The sequence below is a fragment of the Ursus americanus genome, chromosome 16 (assembly GCF_024610735.1).
Source record: "Ursus americanus isolate L20-20 chromosome 16, mUrsAme1.1.p, whole genome shotgun sequence".
In the NCBI taxonomy this organism is placed as follows: domain Eukaryota; kingdom Metazoa; phylum Chordata; class Mammalia; order Carnivora; family Ursidae; genus Ursus; species Ursus americanus.
Window position 1 is genome coordinate 45568016 of NC_142142.1, and position 24167 is coordinate 45592182.

At 47.8% G+C, this 24167-nt stretch overlaps 1 protein-coding gene across 3 annotated transcripts; it reads left to right on the plus strand.

The window, feature by feature from the left end:
* Positions 1–68: 68 nt before the first annotated feature.
* SCN3B (sodium voltage-gated channel beta subunit 3) lies at positions 69–23987 on the plus strand. 3 transcript variants are annotated; one of them, XM_045798019.2, is made up of 6 exons: positions 69–551; positions 1407–1488; positions 8370–8533; positions 11205–11430; positions 15096–15234; positions 19564–23987. In XM_045798019.2, the coding sequence occupies exons 2-6, from the start codon at positions 1434–1436 to the stop codon at positions 19625–19627; spliced, it is 648 nt and encodes a 215-aa protein (XP_045653975.1). In that variant the 5' UTR covers positions 69–551; positions 1407–1433; the 3' UTR covers positions 19628–23987. The 3 variants fall into 3 exon arrangements, with proteins under 3 accessions (XP_045653975.1, XP_045653976.1, XP_087724458.1); XM_045798020.2 differs by lacking the exon at positions 69–551 and adding an exon at positions 606–995; XM_087868332.1 differs by lacking the exon at positions 69–551 and adding an exon at positions 1002–1146.
* The last annotated feature ends 180 nt before the right edge of the window (positions 23988–24167 follow it).

Genomic DNA, 24167 nt, shown 5'->3' on the forward strand with positions numbered 1-24167 from the left:
AAAAGAAAAAAAGCGATTAGAGCAAGAGGGAGCTACCCCCACCCACAGCACCACTCTTGAGCTAACCTTTGGATCACCTCCCCGGATGAGGAGGTGAACATGGGAACAGGTGCACCTCACCCCTACCCCACTTCCCCTAACCAGGGATTATCTTGCTGCGTTCCTGTGACCGGAACTAATTAATCAAAGCTAGACAAAGAATAGATTGGGAGAACAGAAGGGGATGGGGTCGGGGGAGAAAAGCCCGGAGCTTCTCATGTACAGTGTACATTACAGATGACATCATTGCCTGAAAGAGATTCGGCCCTCCCCTTCCCGGAGCTGGAGAGAAGCATGCCTGTGCGGGAGCAGGAGTGGGGTTGCCTGGAGGGTGTGAATTGGTGCGAGGAGGTGTGCCGGTGCTGGGGAGAGGTGCGGGGATGTGAAAGGGAGACCTGGAGACAGCCAGCTAGCAGAGAAACCGCGAGGTCTGGAGGTGTTTGCGCGGCTCCAAGCTCCGCCCACCGCTCTGCCGAGGCGCTCTGCCCTGGGAGGGGCACGCCTGTTTGGAGGTGGGGAGTGTGTGCACGAGGGGTGGGTCCGTGGTAGCGGTGGGGGTGGACAGCCGCCTGCGCATGTCAAGGCTGACTGAACATACGCGGTCAAGGGGGACCTGGAGAAAGGCAGTTGGCCACCCGCCACCCAGAGTCGGGGCCCCGGCACTATCTGGGGGCGAGCTCCGGGGAAGGGGCCCACCCTCCCTATCCCCTCCCCCTGAGATCGGCAGCGCGACAGGAGCTTCCGCCTCCTTCCCCGCCCCTCCGGACCTTCCCGGGGAGCAGAGGGCGGGTGTGGACGGTACCGAGGTGGAACGAATTTTGGAGCTCAGACGGGTGGCCCGGGTGGCTTCGGGCGTGGGGGGCACGCCCAGCTTGGAGAAGGCGGTGCAGGCGGATGAAGCCGAAGCTCGTGGGTCTTGGTGGATCCTGGTCTGAGAGTAGCTATTCCCAGGGGAGGTGAGAGGTGGATCAACATGGACCCCTTCGACAGCCCAGCCTCCTAAAGCCAGCCGTGCTGCTGTCTTCGGAGCTGAGCTGTCACCGAGGCTCAAGCAGGAGGAGCAGCTGAGCCGCTGGAATTTGTGAAGTTCCGGGGTGGGCGGGGAAGGTACTGTCCGTGGTGCTGAGCCGGATCCCAGCAACGGGCTCCAGGGAGAGCGCGCGAAGCTGCTGACGGCTCCCTCGAATTGGGGCGGTGCGCTAGGGTAGCTTGGTGCTGAAACCCCCGCCCGGAAAGCCTCCCCAGTCGCCGGCGCTTGACCCTTATTTCAGTCAGAAAGTCGCCCTCTTGGGGCAGTTCGTCCCAAAGGGTTTCCTCGAAAGTATCTGAGAGGGCTAGTTGTTGACCGAGGGAATCTCTCTGTTTAGCCCCGGAAGCCACCCGCCGGAAAAAAGATGCCTGCCTTCAACAGATTGTTTCCCCTGGTTTCCCTCGTGCTCGTCTTCTGGGGTAAGTACCAGCACCCTGCCATGCGAGACGCAGATAACAGTAATAATGCCAACAATAATAACACTTAATTCATGTCGTTTGTGACAGAAAGGAGCCCTGGTTGCCCTCCCTCTATGCTTGTCTGCCAGACATGGAGATCCATAGGGGTTCCGTGAGAGCTGGGATTTTGAGATTGGAAAAACACCTCCTCACTCCTGCTGCATTTTGGTGGTTTTTCCACCCCTCTTCCTGTTTCCTGTTAATTCCAAAGTATTTTTTTTCCCTTTTCCTTTGCTGAAAGGGAATGCAGCCACGTTCATTATGAAAAATCTTGGTTACATTTACATTTCGTTTTTCAATGAGGAATCAGTCTGTCCTCAGAGTAATTCCCATGTCTTTTTTTTTTTTAAGCTGGTTGCACGCATTTTGAGAATGAAAACACTTTAGCTGTTGATCCATTTGTTTAATTCTAATAAGGAAAATAGGCTTCAGCCATTTGCAGCTATGTCTTTGATAAATAGGCACCTGGGCATTGCATCTTTTTTCTTTTTTATGAACATATGAAGCTAAGGTGCTTTGGCATTTGGAGAGCAATGTTTTTTGCTTTCAAAAATAAATAGGTTCTTGTTTGCTGTGAGGAAAATAAGGTGACCTTCTCCCTCCAAATAAGGAAGACCTTCGCTTGCAACAGTAAACCTTGGCAGAGTAGTGTCGGAGTGGGGTGTCTGCGTGTGTGTAGAGAGAGTTAATGAGTCTACGTGCTAACGTCTGAAAATGTGATTGAGAGAATGCTGTACTCTGTGGATGTATATGCCTCAGTGTTTGAATATGTGTGTTAGAGTATGTCTGAGCATGTTAGAATGGACATCTGAATGGATTGGTGAAGATGTGTGTGTGTGTGCGCACGCGCGCACACGCATGTGGTGGTTGTGTAGTTCTGGGCATCTCTGTCTTGCTGACTCTGATTAGATCCTCGGGTCACATATAGGTGCTCTTCATATGATCTTCTACATTCCCACCTTTTCCATGCTTTTACCTTCCTCTATGCTCAAAGTCAATAACCAGGATAATTAGAAGTGACCGTGCCCACCTGCTTTACTGAAACTAGGCATGTGGGATTATTCTCCCATGCTTGGCATGAGACCCATTCTGCCAGTGCAGTGGCAAATATGCTGATGGGAATTGCCTCTTTGCCTTAGTATCTCTTTATTAAGCCTTCAGGACTTACTGACTGGCAGCATTATCTGGATTTTGCATGTGACCAAAAGCAAAGCCAAGCTTCCTGTTGAACGAAATGCCTGATGAGACAGTCCGGGAAGGACAAAGAGGGAGAGTAATGCCAGTCCCAAGGGCAGACTCACTGCCATCCATCCCCAGTAGAGTAGACTAGACCTGAAGATGAAGCAGACATAATAGGTTGCCAATGATCTCACCTGCCTTGAAGATTTAAGGCTGGGATTTCCTCAGGGGAGGCTAAGACTAGGGACATGAGATTTAGGAGAGGTTGGTCTGGCTGGATAAGAAAGCAGTGGGAGATGAAGTTGCAGAGAAGGGCTGGGGTACAATTCTACAGAGCCTTTCTTCCCAAAGTTTAATTTAAATTTTTAGCATCCCTGCCTGAATTCCAGTGGAGGGGATGAGCATACCACATTCCAAGCACCTCTTAGGACTTACAAAGCCTGGTTTGGAGTCTTAGCTCTGCCATTAGTTTGCTTTGTAACAACCTTAGAGTATCTGGTTCCTCATATGTAAAGTTTGGAAGTTGGGGCAGATAATGTCTAAGACTGAATAGTAAGGAGTATTTACAGAATATTGCTAAACTTGGCAGTGTCCACCCCTCTCCTCACCCCCACTCCCCACCCCACTCCAGAATAAAACCTTTGGAGGAAGTGTGCACATTGCACCCATCCTTGCTAATTCTCAGCTTCTTTACAACCAGAACATTGGTTCATGAAGCTTAAAAGCTGCAGATGGAAAGAGGGATGGTTTGGGAAACTTGGTCATCAGATGTAAGAGAAAGGGCTTCATTTCACAAATGCAATTTCATTTTATTTGAATGTAATTCTAGTATTGGAAACCACTTCGACTAGATACGTTCTCCCTTCCCAAGTTGATTTTTCATATGATGCAAATATGAAGGGAAAGAATCTTTTCCATTATATTATTTTCTGCATCTATTATAAAAACTTCCCTTATTTCCTTTAATAAAGTATATAATAATAATTTTTTAAAAACTCTACACTTGCCTGATGCTTTATAGTTTGCAAACCATTTTTTAATCTATTACTTGTTTTTGGTCACTGTATCAATCCTTGGGGGTTGGCAGGGGAAAATAGTATTATTTCCAACTTAGAGGTGAGAGAATGAGCTCAGGGAGAGGGAAGGACTTGTAGAGAATTCTTGTCTCCTGACCTCAGTCTTCTAGTACTTGTTCTAGCACTTGTTATGGACACATGTGCTGCTATGCAGTATTGCCATATAGGTATCTGTCCTCTCATCCTTTTTCTGAGCCACCACCTTTCCTCCTCTCTTCCAAGCCATTGCCTTTCCTAAGGGCCTCCTTTTAGCCTTTAGGCCCAGGTCTGCTCTCCCAGATGTCTGCCGTGTTGGGGAATGTTTTCCTCTCTTCCCCCAGCAGCCCATCTTGCTGCATTCCGTTCTTTCAAGGCTCTGCTAACTGACTGGCTAATTGGATAGAGAAATCATTTCAGGGTATTAATATCTACAGATAACTTCATTTATTACTCTCTTTTGGAAAGTATTTACATTCTAATCAAAGCCTTTATTATCTTAGCACAAAGGAAAGCATCCTAGAGCAAGCTCAGGAGGGGAAATATAGTAATGGCCAAAGAAGAAGATTTGGGGGTATTAGAGGAGTTGGTTCTATACACATTACTCTCCACCTCATAATAGATTGATACTATTCCTTAGTTAAATATAATTATTAGTAATAACATCATATCCTACCTTCTTAGAAGTTTCTTCATTATTACTATGGCAATTGAAGAAGAGACCGAAAGTGAAATGATTTGGCCAAGATTATCCTAGGAGTTTATTATTTACACTCAGCAATGGGGATTGAATACCTACCATATGTACAAGCTTTCTTGGATATCTAGAGGCTTTCATAGACAGGCAGTCTCCATGGGGTGGATAAACAGATTTCACCTCTTGATGGAGGGATGGAAGCAGCAAGTCATATTGCCAAGGGCAAGCAAAGAGGGATGACAGAATTTTGTGGCCATTTTGCAATGCACTATCCAGGACCTCATGAGCAGAATTCAAGGAGAAGGAGATCAGTAGCACTTGTTCTCTGATGATACCTGGGATTATTGTCATCTCAGGAGCAACTCAGGAAAAAGATAGACTGCCCTGCTATCCATTGTCATCTTCCTGACTGCATATATTCCGCCCTCCTTCCTTTAACTATAAATGAACTAACCGTGCTCCTATTTAAGACCAGTTCATCTAATTGTTCACTAAGTCATGTCACCTGTCACCTATTTGAGGATGTTGGTCCAGCAAATTATTCCTTTTCAAACCCCAACAACTCTACTACCACCTTCATCCAAGAAAAACCGTTGAGCCATCTCTCGATCTGATCGGTGTATCAGCCTCTTAACTATTCTCTTTGCTTCCATGCTTGTCCTTCCTCACCTCGCCAGTTGATTCTCAACATAGCAGTCAGATAATGTAATTTTGTGTAAATCATATCATTCTTCCCCCTGGAATACTCCAGTGCTCTCCAAGTCACTCTGAGCAAAAGTCAAAGTTCTAATTGCGGTCTACACGACCAGCTGTGATGTGGCCCTGGCTCGTGTGTCCTTCTTTCTCACTTTGTTCCCTGCGCTTTATTGTGCTCTTTGCTTTTGACAGACACTCCCACCGTAGGACCCTGGAAATGCTATTTCCTCTATTTGGCACACTTCCACACAGTTATTCATGTATCTCCTTTCTTGCCCTCATTTCTTTCCTTCAGTGCCTACTCATTGTCACCCTCTCGATGAGGCTGTCTCCCATGTGTCTACGCTCCTCTACTCTGTTTTACTTTTTCTCATAGTGCTGATTATAATGTTATATTTCTTATTTTTTTCACCCTCCCCTGGACTGTAGACTCCATGAGAGCAGGGGTGGTTTCTGTTTTGTTCCTTGTTGTGTTGTCAGTGCCTAGAACAGTGCCTGGCACACAATAAGCACACACTATATTTGTTGAATAGGTGAACAAATGGATGAGGGGCAAATACCTTAACAAGTGATGTGTGTACAAAGCACATTCATATAAATCATTCCATAAATTTCATGATGACTCCATTAGATAGATGTTACTTTCAGCATTCTGTTGATGAATAAACTGAGTCTCAGGGGCTAAAGAGCAGATAAACCCAGGCCTTCAGTTGCCAAATACATCTTCATCCTAACTCTGTGTTTGTAACTGCATTCCTTGGTCCATTTTCCTATGCTGCTTTGAAGTCATCATCATTGAACTAACTTATCTTTACCATGTCTCATTAAATATGAATGCGCCCCAAGGCTGCCTGCTACGCAGGGTTCTTAATGCCCACTCTCTGCACCTCTCTTCATTCCCAAACTATTGCACAGACCACACCTTCTTCTCTTTTTTTTCAACCAGGTCAACAGTCAGGACTTCAAACACATCACATTCTGAAAGTGTTTCTGGTCAGTTCTCTCCAGATACAGACCCTCTCTCCATTAAAGCGATGGTCCATATGCAGAAGCAGGAGACCTTCTTACAGACTGTCAGATAAGACAGCCCCAGCTTGCTTGAGAGTTTTAAAACCAATTAACTTTATTTTACATTGATGTTTTAAACTTCGTCATAGTGCTACTTGTTTGTTTGTTTGTTTTTAAAGAAAGGTAGACTGCCATATGCAGTGCCTCATTTGGACATGTCTGGAGTCTTGGAAAAACGTGACTATCCTATGTTCCTTTACAAATGGACTTGAGAGCTTGTTTGGAGGTTCTAGCAGGAGAGTGCAGCTACTCTATGCCCTTGAGCAAAGAACGGTCCTCTATAAGGTTGTCCTCTTCCACTGAGTGCACAGCTTTGGGAGGGACGCACATGGAGCAGTGAGAGAGGATGGGGACACCTGCCTAGCCAGCCAGATCAGCCCAATCAACCCTGGCAATCAATGGGGTGACAGATCCTAGTGCCACTTGTTTTTTAAACTCCGTGTTTAATAACGACATTTTTTGCCTTTGGAATCAGTCAAATGTAATTTATTTTTTGACTCAATTAGTTGGTCAATCTCATTTTAAGCTCTAAATAAAGTTTTCCTCTGCTTTTAGAATGAATGTCTGCCAATACAGAAACAGACTAACCATTTATAGTGTACTAACTTTTAAATATGTGTGTGTATCATTTCATTTTTTTAGGGGTTCCGTTTTTATTATTAATTCATGAGAAGGTAGTATCAGAAGGGGCCTTCAAAGTCCTGACATAAGAATCCTTCATGGTCACCCCCCTTTTTAATCTTCTCTACAATGAGGTGTAAACTCTTACCAAGTAGTTTTTTGCATTTGTAAACAGCTTCAGCACCAGAAAATTGTTATTTTTTAAAAATGAGCTAAACTTAGTTTCTTGTAACTTTTGGAGTTGGACAGAATTCATTTTCTCTTCCACAGGCCAGCCTTCAAATATTTGAAGACAGATAAGTTCTGTGTCCAAGCCAGGCACCCCTCATCCTCCCATCTGTTTCTCCCCAGATTCTGTCCCTAGACCCTTCTCCAGCTTGCTCCCCTCTGGGCATGCACTGATTGAACAACTTTTTGCAAACTGTGACATCCTGAACTGACGATAATGGTCCAGATTTGTTCTGAACAGTATAGAGGCACCGTTTCTCCCTCGTTCGGCACATTGTACAGCTGTTAATGCAGCCCACATTTCCACTTGCTTTGTTGGCAGCCTCATCCCACTTTTGACTCATTCTGAAAGTACAGTCCGATGTACTCAACTTTTTTATAGGTTACAAGTTTCTAGAGGGCAGGGACTGTAAGTCCAGACCTCCATGTGGCATGCAAGGTGTCCCCCGCATTCCGACATCTCTCCAGATTTTTAACTTTGTTTCTCTCCACTCCTCTGCAAAAAGCATCACTCCAGCCGAGTGGTCAGTTCACTGTCTTCCTCGCTGCTGCTCCATCCCCCACCAGGCATCAGAATTACCTACATTTTTTTCATAAAATTCAGATATAATGACATCTCTCCATGGCTTGCAAATATCTGACCCTTCATGTTGTCAAGGCCATACAAAGGTCCTCACAATGTGCTCCTAGCTCCCTTTCTACACCCCAGCCTTATCTTCCTTTTCTTTCTCTCTCCCCAGTCCAACCAGGAATAATTGGCCCTCCTCTGGGAACAGCACATCGCCAGCATAGCACTCATCGTGGCCCCATTTCATGATACTTAGGAGTATGTGTTCCCTGCTAGATTCTAGATGCCTTTAGGGTGTGGTTAGTGTTTGGTTCATCTTTGTGCCTCAGCCTAGCATCAGGCCTGGCATGGAGTAGATTTCAGTGAATGGTGGTTGAATGAAGGGGCGCATGGATGGTCAACGGATGGGGGGATATGTGCCCTGTTTCTCACCCGGACTCTAAGTCTTTGAGGGCAGGGCTCAGGGCTGCACCGCGCCCTGACTGCATCCTGGGAGGCTTGCAGTGAACTCCGGGTCATCCGCGGCCCCCCTAGCCTACCCCCGTCTGCTCTGAGCATGCACCCTTGGGGAGCACAGGTGAAGATGTACATACCCGTACACGCGATTTTCAAGTTTGTCTCACGAATCTTTCTTCTCTGTCTCTCCTCCCGCCCTCCTGCTCTCCAATCCTCTCTCCTGGTGCCCGCCTCCCCAACACCTGCCGTTCCCTCCCTGTCACCGGCCTCGCTCCAGTCGGCGTCTGCCTCCCCGTGTGCGTGGAGGTTCCCTCGGAGACGGAGGCCGTGCAGGGCACCCCGATGAAGCTGCGCTGCATCTCCTGCATGAAGAGGGAGGAGGTGGAGGCCACCACAGTGGTGGAATGGTTCTACAGGCCCGAGGGCGGTAAAGATTTCCTTGTACGTCCGGCTGCTGACTCTGGCCTTTCTTTTGCTGGCCTCTGCTGTTGTGTGCTTGGCTCCCGAGAGTCTGGGGGAAGGAAGATCCGACACACACTGGCTCTTTCTTTTCAAAGCCCTGACAGCTCCCCAGCAGAGAACTGACAGCCCAGCCTCTGTGAAAGGAAGGGCGCTTGGCCAGAGACAGGCGCTCCTGGTTACAAGCAGGGGAAGGGGGAGAAGAGAGATATAGCGCTTCGAGCCTGCTGCGCGCTGGTCACCCGATAAGGCCCTTCGCAGGTGTTTCTGTTTCATTTTCTGCACCGTCTTAGTGGACGGATTAAATTAGTAGAAACGTTGAAATGACACTCCGCGCCATCATATGGAAGAGCGTAGGTGAGCTCATGGAACTCTCACAATCCCAGTGAAATAAGAATGACGGGGATGACCAAGCTGCTTTTCTTGGTTTTAAATTTAAATTCAATTAGCCAACTTATAGTACATCATTTCAGATGTAGTGTTCAATAATTTATCAGTTGCATATAACACCCAGTGCTCATCACATCACGTGCCCTCCTAAATGCCCATCCCCCACTTACCCCATCCCCCCAGCCACCTCCCCCAAGCTGCTTTTCAACTGGTATACCCAGTATAGATGCAACCCTGAGTAAAATATTTAAATAGTTCTATAGTGGATATTTGCTGTGCCAAGCCCCCCAAGTGACCTCACCACCATCGGTCCCACTAGGAACCTCTGGACCTCCCCATGTTCTAGAAACTAAGGGATCACCCTGACAGAGCAGGGAGCTTCCAAGACCCCACCCTGTGCTGTAGCTAATGTCAGTTCTGATTGGTTAGTGCCGCTGTCAATATGGTCATTACACGCTTTGAATACCACCTTGGGGGTGACCGTTACGCACACTTTCACTGACTCTGGAACCTGGGTTTGAGTCTGATTCCACAACTTATGGGTTCTGTGCCCTGGGATAATTTGCTTCGCCCCTCTGGGCCTCAACGTCCTCATCTCTAAAATGGGCGTGCAAAGCATAGCTACCTCAGAGAATTGTTACCTTCAAAGTTGTTAGCTTTAATTTTTAATACATTTAGAATAGCCCTGGAATATAAGAAGCACGATATAAGTGTTTGCTAGAGAAAAGGTATAAGTACATAAGTGAGGCACCTGGGGCCCAAAGAAGTTAAATTAATAGAAGAGCTTAGATTCAAACCAGAGATACAAAGCTCTTTTTACTGCATTATCCCACCTCCGTGGAGGCGAGTTCCTTTTCTACAATGACTTAGTGGAGACAATAGCAGGGTTGAGTGTTTGTTCCAATTGGATGACAGCACTGGAACCAGTAGACTCCCCTGAAATCTCGGGGTTCACTCAGAGTTGACTGTGACAGAGGCTAGTCCCCAGGTTACAGGAACCTGGATGTCTGGGCCAGATGCGAAGGCCCCCATTGGCCTCAGGCCTGGTTGTATGCCAGCCACCGGCTCTGTTTCCAGGTCTCCCCAGAGTGAGTAGAAGTTGAATCTGAAGAAAGAAAAGAAACTTTAAAAGATTGTAGTGGACATACACAGCACTGCTGTCATCTAGAAATTTGTGTGACAAGGGCAGTGTTCCATATTTGTGCTGTCCCACACAGTAGCCACTGGCCACAGGTGGCCGCTGAGCACTGAAAATGTGTCTAGTGCAACAGAGGAACTAAATTTTACATTTTATTTAATTTTTAGTCATTTAATTTTTAATGTAAGTAGCCACCGTGCCAAATGCAGACTAGAATGGACAGCACAGCCGTAGAGAATAAGAAGGTGGGGGTGTCTGAGAAAAGAAGCTTTGAGACCACTTTTCAGTTATAATTCAGCCCAAAGCGAAAGACCCGAGGGTGCATATCAGTTGGCAGCTCTCCCCATCTGTGACACTTTCTGCGTCCTGGGTCCCCTTCCGGTGACCTGGCCCAGACTGACCACATCCTCTCAGCGAGAACCAGATCAGAGAGTCAGGTTCTGAGGCCAAGGCTTTCAGAGTCTTCATGACTCAGGAAGCTGCCCTTCTCGGTCTCTCTGCTCTGTTCTCTCACTGGCTGCTCATCTTACTCTCTCTTCTCTCCCTGGCTCCTTCCAATTCTTTCTTTCTCTCGATTTCTCCCCTCCTGGTCTCCTGTATGCTTCACTCACTTTAAAAAAAATTTTTTTTTAAAGATTTTATTTATTTGAGAGAGAGAGAAAGAGAGAGAGCATGAACGGGGCAGGAGGGGTAGGAGGGGCAGTGGGGGGGGGCAGTGGAGCCCCACCCAGGGCTCATCCCAGGACCCTGGGATCATGACCTGAGCCGAAGGCAGACGCTTCACCGACTGAGCCCCCCAGGCGCCCCCTTCACTTACCCTCTTTGGTTCTCTTCCTTTGCACCTCTTTTGTCCCGCCTGCCTTCTTTCTGCCTCCCGCTTCCTCTGTCTTTGCTGTGTCCATATGCCCCGATACCTGTTTACTTTTGCTCGTCTTTCCCTGCCTTTCTCTCTTCCCTGCCCCCCTCCAAGCCTCCCATCCTACTCCCACACTCGGGATCTCCTTGTAACACGGTCCCCTTTCTTCCTGTCCATGCACAATTCTGCTCCTTTGCTCTGCCCTGCCCCCATCGCGGCTCTCCTACCCTATTTTCTCTCCCTACTCTCTTTTGCTTCTCTACCTGCAGATCTATGAGTATCGGAATGGCCAGCAGGAAGTGGAGAGCCCCTTCCAAGGACGCCTGCAGTGGAATGGGAGCAAAGACTTGCAGGATGTGTCCATCACTGTGCTTAACGTCACTCTGAATGACTCTGGCCTCTACACCTGCAACGTGTCCCGGGAGTTTGCTTTTGAGGCACATCGCCCCTTTGTGAAGACTACACGGCTGATCCCCCTCCGAGTCACCGAGGAGGGTGAGGCTGGGGCACAGGGTGTCGAGGGTGCCCTGCTCTTAGGGGAGGGAGGATGGTGGGTTTCTACACAAGTGGGACCCTTGCAGAGTGCAAAAATCGGTAGTGGTGATATCTAAAAATGTCACCATTGACTTGTCTTCCTTTCTCAGCCAGCTTCCCGCAAACTGCCTGACAGCTTGCCTCCTCTCTGTGCCTTTCCTCAGAGCGGAAGGGCTCAGAGATGACAGCAGAATGACCTCTTCCTTCATCCCCTAACTGTCATCTTTAGAGAAGGAGGGCAGCCTCCATGAAGCCGAAAGCTGCCCCATCAGCTGCACCTGCTTCTCTGGCTTGTGTTGAATCCCTGACTCGATGGGCACAGGGACATCACATGAGGTTATCTAGAGGTCATCCAACCCTCCTGTATGTAACCCAGACATCCCGGAACCGGCGGTGCTCAAACTTCAGCAAGCCTCAAAATCCCCTGCCGGACTTCTTAAAATGCAGACTTTCTGATTCTGTAGATAGAGCCTCAGAATTTGCACGTCTAACGAATGGCCAGGAGATGCCCGAGCTGCTGGGGACCACACTTTGAGAACCACTGCTCTTCTGTCTCTCCCCTCCCCCACCCCACAATAATCAGACAAGCAACCCTCCTTCCCCATCCCCGGCATCTCCCATTACGTAACCTCATTCTCAACTGGGAGAAAGAACTTTCTAGTCTTTAGTTTAAAATCTTCAGATTTCCCACAGCTAGTTTCTTGTTGGGGGAGTGGGGGGAGGGAGTCCTTTCATCAACCCAACTCAAATGTTTCTGTTTTAATCCAGTCCAGGATCTTGAGGGCGAATGGCAGGGTAAGAGAGGTCATGATTTTGTCCCGATGTGGACAATAAGATTAAAACGGAAGGTAGGTCAGTTCTGAACGCGCAGAAGCACTCTCAGACCACTGGCATTTAGACCTGATGAGCCATTTTCCCCCTCTGAGCCCATCTCCTCTTGTGTACAACGAATGAGTTGGACGGGAAGCTCTCTAAGGTGTTTTTCTGTTTAGAAGTTCCATTATCCTCTCTGTTTACACACCTCTTCTCCCCGGGGAGAAGAGGCTGGCGCCCTCTACTGCTCACAGCCAGGAACTGCTGGCTGGTGAGGGCCAGACACTAGGAAGGTGCCTGTCTCCACCCACTGCTCTCTCAGGCTTTTGCCTCCAGAGACCCTCAGGCCAGTGGAAAGTGTGGCAAAGCGGAACCAGTCGGCCTGCTGGGCACCAGAGCAAAGCTTGGGTAAGAATAGAAGGAAAACAAGTTTGTTATCAGAACCACAGATCCTCTTGGGATGCGAGGACTGGAAGGAAGCTTGGCTCTCATTTCATCCAGGTGTTCTGAACAAAGAGCAGGCGTCAGAATCGCCCAGGGGGCTTTTCTTCAGTGTAGACATCTCCGTACCACTCTTGTGGGTATGAGTTGGTAGGTTGGAGTGAGGTCTGGTGTCTGTCAGTAGAAATGACTCCCTGGGTGACTGACTGGAGGGTGCAGCTCTGGTGCCCCTCAGTTTGTGGTGGGGAGATCAGTGAAGGGCTTGCCTAGAGTCGTGAAGCAAATTCGCACCCGACACAGGACTACAGGCCGGATCGTGGCCCACCAGGCCAGGTCTGTGTCCATTGCCTCTTTTCCTTTACCTCCATCCCACTCCCTGCTACTCTTTCTTTCTTCTCCTGTTTTCATAACTTTTCTTCCCTCCCTTCTCTTCCCCTTTCTCTTCCCCCTTCCCTTCCCTCTTCCCTTCCCTTCCTCTCCTCTCATTCTCTTCTTCTGCGACCCCGTGGCAGCCTCCGAGAATACCTCCCCCCGGATACTCACTGCTCTTAGAAGGCTCAGAGTTCCACGCTCCACCATGATACATCCCATGGCATCTGCTCCATTCTTATGGTCTCCCAGAATCTCTCTGGTTCTCTTTGTTCAAGCTGAAATTATCCCACCCTAAGCTCTGCCCTCCTGGCTCTAAGACAAAAATCTGAGGTCTCTTCACCTAGAAGGGACAAAAAATAGTGAGCATAGATACCTTCCCGTGCTCCTACTTCTGGGCTATTGCATTTAAAATGTGTGCTTTAGGACGAATACATCACAAGTCAGGTAGCGGCAGGCCCACAAAAAGACATTTGACGGGTATGGTGTTCTTCTGTGCCTCAAGCTGCATCTGTGACTTCCAGCTCCAGGAGGGCCAGCATCCAGGAGACCTGGATGATCATGGAGCCTTTGGACTGCTTCTCTGAGCTGAGGGTCATGTCTGTGGCTCTTCTGGGCTTTCAATGAGCTAATGAGTAAGGGAGGCCTTACAGATGCCTGGGGCCTATGAATAACCAAGGACATGAATCTAATTTACTGGTAGGAGTTAGCAATGGGAGATGTGGCTACAACCTTCCTTCCCACTAGAAAGGAAGATCTATCAGGACATTTGCCATATGTCATGTTTTAATTGTCATTTTGGTTGGCCATGAAACAAAGATCAATTATTTATTTATATTCATTCATTCAACAAATACTTACTGAGTACTTCAAATATTCCGGGATTAGACAACAGGCTGAAAATTCAGAAATAAGTAAAATGTGTTCTTAATAACACACCACCGTTAGAGAAGAGAGAGACACACATGACAATACAACATGAGAGGTGTCACGATGGACGGATGAGGAAAGCGCGTGGGCTTTTCCTCCATGCACTCCTGGGAGAATGGTCGGGAGACTGAAACGCAGGAGGGGATATTGGGACAGAGGTAGCAGAGGGGGTTTCAGTACCATCGAGGAAGAGGAAAGGGGACGAATAAATGTCCACAGATCCCTAAAGACCACAGTGTATACGGGAAGTGAAGTTTTGCTGGTGCGCCAGATGGCAGTGAGGAGAAGAGGGCTGCACTGTGAATGGTCTCGTGCGCCGTGTTCACAGACTTTGGTCTTTGTCCTGAGGGCAGCATGGAACACGGAGGGTTCTAAGCATGTAAATGGCAGGATCAGAGTTGTGTTTCAGAAAGCCCAGTTAATACATGGAATGCTCCAATTCTCTTTTTGTTTGGGTTTGGGATGACCTGGAAGGAAGATGGACTGGGAAGGACCCTGTTTCCAATCCAGACTTGTAGAGAACAGGCCCAGATCACTGGGGGTGCTGACTGCACTGGCCGCGGACACGTTGCCCACGCCCTCTCCCTCTGCCACTGTAAGGTCGGAGGACATGGGTGGTTGAACTAGACACATGCCCCACATTCCTCTTCCCTCCTGTATGGACCGTCCCATCTCAGAAGACGTTCTTGAACACACTAGGTCATGTCATGGCGTGAGCTGTCACCCTTACCTTACATTTTAGGAAGATGAGTCTCAAATAGGGGAAATGACTTCACACAAAATTGGGACCCAGCTCTTCTATCTCACTCAGTCCCAGGACTCCTTCCACTGCTCTGTTATTTCGTGCACTCCTCATTCCTCCTCATCTCCCACTCCAGAAGAAAGTCGGGGAGAAAGCGGACAGACAGGAGCGTCAGAGGATATTAATTAAATCTCTCCGACGTCTTCTCGAGTTCCTTAGCCCCAGGGCTTATTTAAGCCACACTTAAAAATAGGTCTCATATATCCGTGAGCCAGTGACAGCGCTGGCTTTGTTGCGCGAGTCTATTCTGAGCCTCACTGTCCCCCTGCAGCTGGAGAGGACTTCACCTCGGTGGTCTCGGAGATCATGATGTACATTCTCCTGGTCTTCCTCACCTTGTGGCTGCTCATCGAGATGATATATTGCTACAGGAAGGTCTCAAAGGCCGAAGAGGCAGCCCAAGAAAACGCGTAAGTTCTAAGATGCCAAAATAATGCTAGTGGGCACCTTCGGGGTACTTGCTGTCACAGGTGAGGTGCTAAGCAATCGACACCATCCTCCGCTCTCCTCACAACAACATTTGACGTAAGCGGTATTGATATACCCATTTTACGGATGAGAAAACTGAGCCCGGAAGAGTTTGCCCAAGATTGTTATAAGAGGCAACACAAGGTTTTGATTCATGGCTCTTAATGCGTACTTTTAACCTCCGATGTAAAATAAAGCCCATAAGCTACCATCAGAATCCTATGAAATTAGCATTATTATGACCATCTTACAGACGTTGAAGCAGGGTTATAGAGGTTAAGTGGCTTGCTGAGGCCACACAGATAATGAGAGGAGAGGCTGGGATTTAGGCCTCTCGATTCCAAACGTTCGTGCTCTTTCTGTCGCGCTCAGCCATTTGTTGTACACTGTGGAGCCCAGCAGGCCATCGGAGCACTGCCTTTTCTTAGCTAAGGAGCTCCAAGCCACGCGTTCTTTGCCCTGGAGTCTGCAGCAACTGGATACCCAGAGTGGGGGCTCTCATTCTCCGACGTCCAGACTATACATTGGCCGTGTTCACCAAGGCCCTGGTCACTCGGGAGTGAGCGCATCCGAGAAATGATGGGGCCTGAGGGTCTAAGAGGCTGCTCTGGCCTGTTACTTGGGGAGAAGAGAGGACAGAACCCTCATAGGTTTACAAGGCTAGCAACATTGCTGAGGTGATATCCTAAAAACTGTAGGCAGAGAAGATCACCTAAAAATGTATGATAAAGAAAGTATTTTGCATGATACCTATGATCTCAGGAAAGTAAGAATTACAACTGATATAAGGATAGAAAGTAGCGATATGCTGGGGGAGATTGTCATTCCTGGTGAAACCTAGGTGCTCGGATTTTCACACTTGGACAGAAAGTGCCAACAACTGGGCCTGCACAAAAAACAGAGCTGGAACCGAGGCCCCCGGCAGAGCCAGGATCCTCCAAAAGCCTCAACACGTACCAGGGACAGATCAGAAGATCAGTCTGCCAGCCTGGGGAAAAACCCACGGAAACTTACCTACCTTGGCCTGACTCCCAAATAGAAACATAAAAGATTCTTGAGAATTCGTAACCACGAGCCTGCAGTCACAATGTTTGGGCTTTAAATTTAGCCTACCTACCTCATCCAGGAACCTGTAAGCTGAGAAATTCAGTGAAAAACTTAGTCCCCAGACAGTGATGACTATGTGGGAGCAAATGGAAAACCATTCTGAAGGGACCCTCTCTCCGCTGAGGCTTACCAGGATGCCCCCCATAGAGCTCTGCTGCCCCCTCTGCTGATTTCACTGATCCAAAGCTAAAAGCAACAGGCAAGAGAAGGAACAAACAGCAGGATTAAACCCCAGGAACTTCGGACACAAGAAGGACCTGGTGGAATTTAGAAAAGAAGTTCATTTCGAAGAGTTAAAGCATTAAGAGGAGGAGCCAAAAGCATGAGAAGAGAATAAGTTGCTAAGAAAAACAAACAGGCAGATTTTATTTTATTTTTTTAAAGATTTCATTTATTTATTTGACAGAGAGAGAGCACAAGGAAGCAGAGGGCCAGGCAGAGGGAAAGGGAGAAGCAGGCTTCCCGCTGAGCAGGGAGCTGGATGCAGACCTCGATCCCAGGACCTGAGCTGAAGGCAGATGCTTATCTGACTGAGCCACCCAGGCGCCCCACAAACAGGCTGATTCTCAATAGGGATCTAAGAAATCTGGAGATGAAAAAAAAAGTCAATGAAATTTAAAACTTGATGGAGGGACTCACGGGGAGATTAGACATGGACAAGCAGGACATACACGTAAGGAAGTTATCCGGAAGGAAGCACAGAGATCTAAAAAGAGGGACTATCACAATGAAACACGCAGAAAGAAAATGAGACGATCCATTAGAGTAGAACAGACAGAATGGAGGAGAAATAATATTCAGAGATCCAGTGGCTGAGGGAAGACCCCTCAGATCCAGGAAGCACGACCTGTCCTGAGCGGGATAAATACTGAACCAGAACACCAGTCATCTCTAAACTGATAAAGGGCCGCTACTCAGATTACCTCCAGCAAATCCCAGCTGTGTTGGAACTGCCTATAATATTAGAAACATGTCTCCCTGCTTCTGTTCAATATTAACTTGCAGATCCTAGGGAGCGTACTAAGCAAATAAAAAGAAAAAAAAAGCATAGCAATTGTGAGGGAAGACACCAAAGTATCATGATTCACACCCAATATAATTATCTATCGTGGGTTGGCAACGTCCTCTGGAGTTTCCCTGGTGTGATCAGAGGTCAGGGAGAGACGGAAGGAAGAGGCGGGCCACTCCAGATGGGTAGGTGGCAGGTTGAACAAGGCAGGGAAGGTACTTACAAGGCTTTTCTTGGGCAGCCACAAGACAAGCCTGCCACAATCTTAAAGGTTTGTGTAGAGGCCTTAACTAGGTTCAGACATGCATATTGCCCAGATAGTCTCAACACCACATCACTGTCTTAAGACGGTGTCCCTGGCGCAGCTTCTGGGACTGGGGAAGGCAGGTGGAATGCACACTCCAAGGAAAGCGAGGGAGGGGCGCAGCCAGGACCTCCCCCTGACCTCCTCTACCGCCTACATAGAAAATCCAAGGGAATCTATGGACAAACCATTAGAGCAAATGAGGACATTCTACAAGATTATAGATACAAATCGAAACATAAAAGTATAAAAACCACCTATAGTCCAGCCACAAACATTTAGAAAAACATTGAAATAGTTAAAACATTTGAAAAAATTTCCATTACAGTAGCAACAAACACGCTCCAGTACCTGGGAATACATTTGATAAAAATGTGCGAGACCTTTAAGGAAAAAATTACAAAACTTTACTGAAAGACTTAAGACCTAAATAAATGGGAGAAGAAAACCTCACTGAGGCAAACATGGCAATTCTCTTTGAAATTAATCTGTAAATTCAATGACATTTACATCAAAGTCCCTATTGGATTGTTCAAGGAACTCAATTAGCAGATTTTAAAAGTCACATGGAAGACCAAAGGGCCAAAACCAGTCCAAACCAAGCAATGGCTACATAGTGACTATTTTCTACACAGGGTCTCTGTTGTATATTATTCTTTGGTTTTCCTTCTTGGTTGGCAACGCTTCCGACCATTCTTAGCTCATGAGCCGTGGTTCGCCTATTTCAAAGAAAGAAAAATATTTATTGAAGATGGCTGGTAGGACTTTTCCTATCCGATATGAAGACTTTTTACAGAGCTATTGGAGTAAAGAGTTTGTCCATCCTGACATAGGCATACGGCACAAAGAGAGCAAAACCGAGAGCCCCCCTCCAAATAGATCAAGAAAAAAAGATTCCCCATCTCTCACACTAAACAAATAAATTGTAAGTGGATTTAAAGACAAGGTAAAATGTATAACTTGAAAGTCCAGTCAAGGGAAATAGAAGACACTGTCTTCATTACCTTAGGATAGAGAAGATTTCTTAAAATACAAAAGGCACAGAGAGGAAAGAAGGATAATTTTCATGACACTATCTATGAAAATCAATTGTTCATTACAAGACTCCATAAGCAAAGTTTAGAGACAGACAACAAACTGGGAGGAGATATTTTCAAGACGTGAAACCATCAAAGAAAAATCCAGGGGCGCCTGGGTGGCTCAGTCAGTTAAGCAGCTGACTCTTGATTTCAGCTCGGGTCATGATCTCAGGGTCATGATCTCAGGGTCCTGGGATTGAGCCCCGTGCCGAGTTCCATACTCAGCGGGGAGATTCGTTCAGGATTCTTCTCTCCCTCTGCACCCCCCCCCCAAATAAATAAAGAAAACTTTAAAAAAAGAAAAGAAAAATCCATGAGAAAAAGACAGGTATCTCAGAAGGAAAACTGGCAAAGCAAATGAACGGTCAAATTACAGAAGCAGAAACCCAAATCACCTAAAAACTTATGAAAAGATGTACAATGTCAGCAGAAATCAGGGAAATGGATATTAAAACAACTATAAAATATAATTTCACACCCAGCAGCGTGGCCAACATTTTAGCATGACAATAGGAAGTCCTGAGACCCACGTGGATAAATGGGAAGATTCACGCATTGCTAGTGGAAGGAAAAAAAATACAAACAACGCCTAGTGCTCTAGTCCCCGCTAAAAGGGCCATTCTGGTTTTCTCTTGGGAACCACAGGCAGAAGGAGATGCAGAGCTGTTCTGCAGACGTCCTTGTTCCTGTGCCCCCACTCCTTCCCTTTTCTTGGGTTCCCACTGCTGGGTACGAAAGTACTGATTCTCTTCCCCCGTCTGCCCTCCTGCAGGTCCGACTACCTTGCCATCCCGTCGGAGAACAAAGAGAGTTCCGCGGTACCAGTGGAGGAATAGGGGGTGTGCCTGAAGTGACGTGCAGGGAAGGGCCGGGGAAGGTGCCTCAGGACGGCAGCTCGTGCAAGTGACTCTGTCCATCCACACCCATGTGACTTTAAATCTGCCCCCTTAGATTTTTACCCTACCCAGAGTCCCCCCGCTCAGGGTACCACTTTAAGTAGATGATGCCCAGGTCACAGAGCTGTAGGTCAAGCCCTTTAGAAGGTGAATTGCTTGGCCTCAGTGCTGGAGCAACTTGAACTTCTTTCCCACCGTGACAAGTCATTCCCCCACTCCCTCCTTTGTAAGGATTGTGGATTTGGTCAGAGTCTTTGACTGGGCTGGACTGGGCCTGGCTGGAAATTCTCAGTGAGTTGTTTTATCGTTGGTAGGTGGTCTGGACACTGAGGGACTGGATATTCCGGGTTCTGTGATGTCAACGGCGTCAGGAGGGTGCCCAGGGCCACATTGCTTCCCCTGTGCATCCATCCTTCTATTCATTCATAATACAACCGCTCACGTCTGAACTTTCCCCTCTGACTTCCTGACTCCATCAGACCTCTGCACACCTTAAGATTTTGCCAGAATGAGGAGCCAACATTTCTACATGGACTCAACCTCACCCTGTTCTAGCTTTCAGGCGAGGAGCACCCACGCCAACTGGACTTCTTCCCTGGGCTCCAAATGACCCTGTCCAAATGCTGGAGATGGCACATCCCTCTGTCCCTCACTGACTGGACCTGGCTCATCCTTCATTGCTGCAAGTGAATGGATGTCTTCACGGAAGGAAGCAGGAATGATTAATTCGGGTTAAAGCAAGAGTGTCATGAAGTGGGATTCCTTGAAGTCAGTTTTTTTCAAGTTCCTGGCCCACTTGACTAGAGCATCAGAGCAATGCATGCCTTTCTAGATTCTTCAGTGATAGAAAGTGTATGAAGCATGGACCAAAATGTTCTTGGAACTTGGAACTCTAGGGCTCAATCCCGATGGGTCTCTAAGGCCTAAGTTGGGCTCAGTCCTTCAAGAAGCCAAAGACAGAAGTGGCTCTTAAAAGTCATACAACATGTTCATAACCCTATTAGGGTACCGTGGATGCGTCCTCCAAGGCGAGCACCCACCTGAGATAGTTGGGAAGCATTATTTCCCTGGGGGCGTTGGAACAGAAATTCCTAAGTTCTTCCTCTCTAAATTCCTGTAGATCAGTATTATTCCTCATTTTACAGGAGGCAACTGGGACTCAGAGCGGGCTCAGCTGAGTGAGAGACCTCAGAGGCTCAACTGGAGCACAGGAAGCCTTAGGGGCCGCCCAGTTGAGACTTCGGAGATGGGATAATTTTTTCTTAAAAAGACCTTGAAACTGAGCTTGGCCACGGCCATCGTTCACAAGCACAGGGGGTGCATTGCCTGGCTGAGGTTAACTCGGATAGAGTCAGGTAACTGGGAAGTGGCTGAAAGGCCCGGAGTAGACTGGGGTAGGACACGGGGTAGACTGGAAGAATTTCCTCAGTGAAGATGAAAAATCCTCCAGGAGGAAGTGGCATCTGGGGATGACATTTAAGCTAAGAAATGTGCTTTGTAGTCTCAGATGGATTACGCGTGAGTGAGTGAAGAGACGGGCGGGGCTAGGCGGCTTCCAAATATTTCACCTGTGAATCCATGATGTCTCGTTGTTGGGTTTTTTTCTGGATTTGAGGAGAGCAGAGGAACACTGAAAAAATTTTAGTCCGTATCTCGTTTCGTTTCAATTGAGTCACTGGTCCAAGTGTGATGTCCTCTGGCACCTAGTGAGGAGGAAGGGGAAGGCTGCTTTATGGGATAGGAGAGCATGTCGGTGGCGGGGCTCAGGCAGTGAGAGGTCCCTCAGATCCGGGGGAACTTATGAGGGAAAGAGCACACTTCACTGGCTCTGGGCCTCAGCTGACAAACTCGTTTTTTTTCAGCTCTTCCATCCTTGGGGGATCTACTTGAGACAAGCCCTTGCTCACATCCTCAAGAGTCCAATTTTATTGAAGAAAATACTTTTGGTAAACTCAAGACCTTTCTCATCGGTGATTCCCACACAATTCCTCTGAAAGGGGGGACAGAATTAGCTTATTTTCCGTACTTTGTAATTAGGAAGATAGATAGGCGCAGATTCCTGTCCCGTGGCTGGTGGATGGCCGAGCTTACAGCAGAAGCAAGCGGCTCACTCCCGGCGCAGCCTCCTCTTGCTTCCAGGAGACAACGCAAATTCATCAGACCCGTAATCACGTAGTGTGCATGCCGGCCGCCTTGCTCCTTTTCAAAAAGCCCAACCCAGGTTATTTCCTGAGTGGTTTTTAATGAGCTCAATGGCACCTATCATTTTTCCCCTTCTTTATCTTTTACAAGGAATCTTCTCAATTCTTTTTTCTAACTTCTCCGCCCCTCTCATCCTTAACTTTGTCATTAGAGCAACACAGCTTACACGGTGCTTTCGTTTCCGCTTAGTTCTTCTCTACAGCTGGCCCTGTGTGGGGGGTATTACTGATACCCGTGTTACAAACGAGCACACTGAGGCTGTCGGAGGCTAAGCAGCTTTACCACATCCTACATCCGTGCAGCTGGTAAGTGGAGAGCTGGGGTCAGGTCTTCTTCGGACTCCTGGCCCAGTTCCCTTTCCACTCAGACCACAGCTGCTTCCCTCCCTCTCATTGCTGAATTTCCGTCCCCTCTTCGCCTCTCTTGCACGTCCCGAGGTGTTGCACCTCTCTCGCCCCGACACCACTCGACTGCCCCTCCGCCACTTTGCTTCTTAGCAGGTGCTCGCGATGTGCTTTGAGACTCTATCTTGTTTTGGTTTTCCCTTTCTAGCTGGTTTGCACATTGCTCTTTCTCCTGAACGGCAACTCAACTCCTTCCTGGGAGACTTGATCAGCACTACAAAACCTGTCATCCCCAACCTGCTTCAAATCCTCCCCATTCTGTTTCTCCCCATATTCCTAGAGGAGCCAGATCAAACATGCATCGCTCTGGAAACTTCAGCTGGCATGTTGTTCTTATTAAAGGGCTTAGAAATGTCCTCAAGGGCTATTATTACTTTAGGAACCCCATCTGTTGTCCTGGTGCTGGGTATGTCCCATGACTGATCCCTCAATAACACAATTCACTAAAGGCCAAGCCAGGCTGGGTCTGATTTTTCTTTTACTACTGCTGTAACAGCCAAGAACTGGATTGCTCAACTCAGTTGGCGTTGTAGACACCCTGCCCTGCTGACCTTTACTGCCAGCCCAGTCTTAAAGCACAGCCTCCTGCACGTTAATACTGTGACAGTCAGGCCTGTCCCTACCCCAACCTTTACTTTCAATCTGTTTAAAAGCGTTATCCTTTACTTCCTTCATCCCCCAACTTCCACACGCCCAGATTTCTGATTCTCTGAGTTTCTGCGTTCTCTTTCGATGCCCAACTAGACAGGTTAGTAGGAAAGGAATTTTTCAAAGCAGGAATATGCTGGAGAAACGTGTAGAGCAGAGAATGGTTAAGAGACAGCAGTAGCTCCCTCCTCCCCCCACAGAACTGCTAGATCAAAGGGAAAGTGCACCCAACCCGGGATCTGTGCACCTGCCTGACATCAGGGGCAGAGGCTGTGTAACTGGCATGTCTGCAGGAAGATGCAAGAGCCAGACACATTCCGGAACAGATCTTGGTTCCCCTTTCCCCAGGTTAACATAGAAATGGAAAAATACAACAAAGAAGCTTTCCTCTCCCCTCCTTTTGTAAATGAAAGATCCCCAACTCAGTGAATTCACCCAGTCCCTGTGAGTGTATCTGAGGAGTACTGGTGTTTCCACGCACTGTGTCTCAAGCCCCAACCTGGAGCCTCTGTGTACCCCGTGGCTTCAGGTCTGAAAAATACCATCAGCCAAGCTCTTCCTATCTCTGCAAGTCCGCCGTGGTAGATACCTCGTCTTGCACTATCTTACTTGAGTTTACAGTAGGACCCGTAGATAAGCACACGGAGCAAGTCTGAGCTGTGGAAGATCAGACTGCACCCCATATCCTGGGCCAGCCAAGCCTCAACGCTGGTAATACCCTTCTTCCCCCTGAACCACCACCCAGCAAGAGCGGCATCTGACAGCAGTGTGAGTGTTGGAGGGGGGGGCTGCGTTACCCAAGCGCTTGTCGATTTGGAAAACACCATCAAACACAATTAGCGAACTCTGGCGGTCTTGCAACTAACCGCTGCATCTCTTTGCCACATCGTCACCTTCATACTGCTTCTTCTTGATTTCCCACAGCCCATCTTCTTCTGAACTCTAGAAATGTTCCTGATCACCCAAGCTCTCCACAACCTAATGCCAGTATGGAGTGTTTTTCAGGAAATACCCTGTTTGTGTCAATAAAGTGTCTCTAAACACGGCCTGGTCTAGTTTGCTCAACTATGTGTATCTGCTATGTATACTATGGCTTCTCCCTCCCTCCCCAGCCTGCATCGACTCCTGAACTCGCCATCAGTGGGGGGTATTTTCCCAGAGAACGGAAAATGCATTTAACAGTCTAGAATTAAACAATGTAAAGGTGTGATCTTCCTTTCTTCTCC

Bases quoted from the DNA above. Each gene is read 5' to 3' on its own strand.
- SCN3B (XM_045798019.2), top strand. From the start codon at position 1,434: ATGCCTGCCTTCAACAGATTGTTTCCCCTGGTTTCCCTCGTGCTCGTC. The intron at 1,489-8,369 runs GTAAGTACCAGC...GCCTCGCTCCAG, and splicing joins CCTCGTGCTCGTCTTCTGGG to TCGGCGTCTGCCTCCCCGTG. The intron at 8,534-11,204 runs GTACGTCCGGCT...CTCTACCTGCAG, and splicing joins AGGGCGGTAAAGATTTCCTT to ATCTATGAGTATCGGAATGG.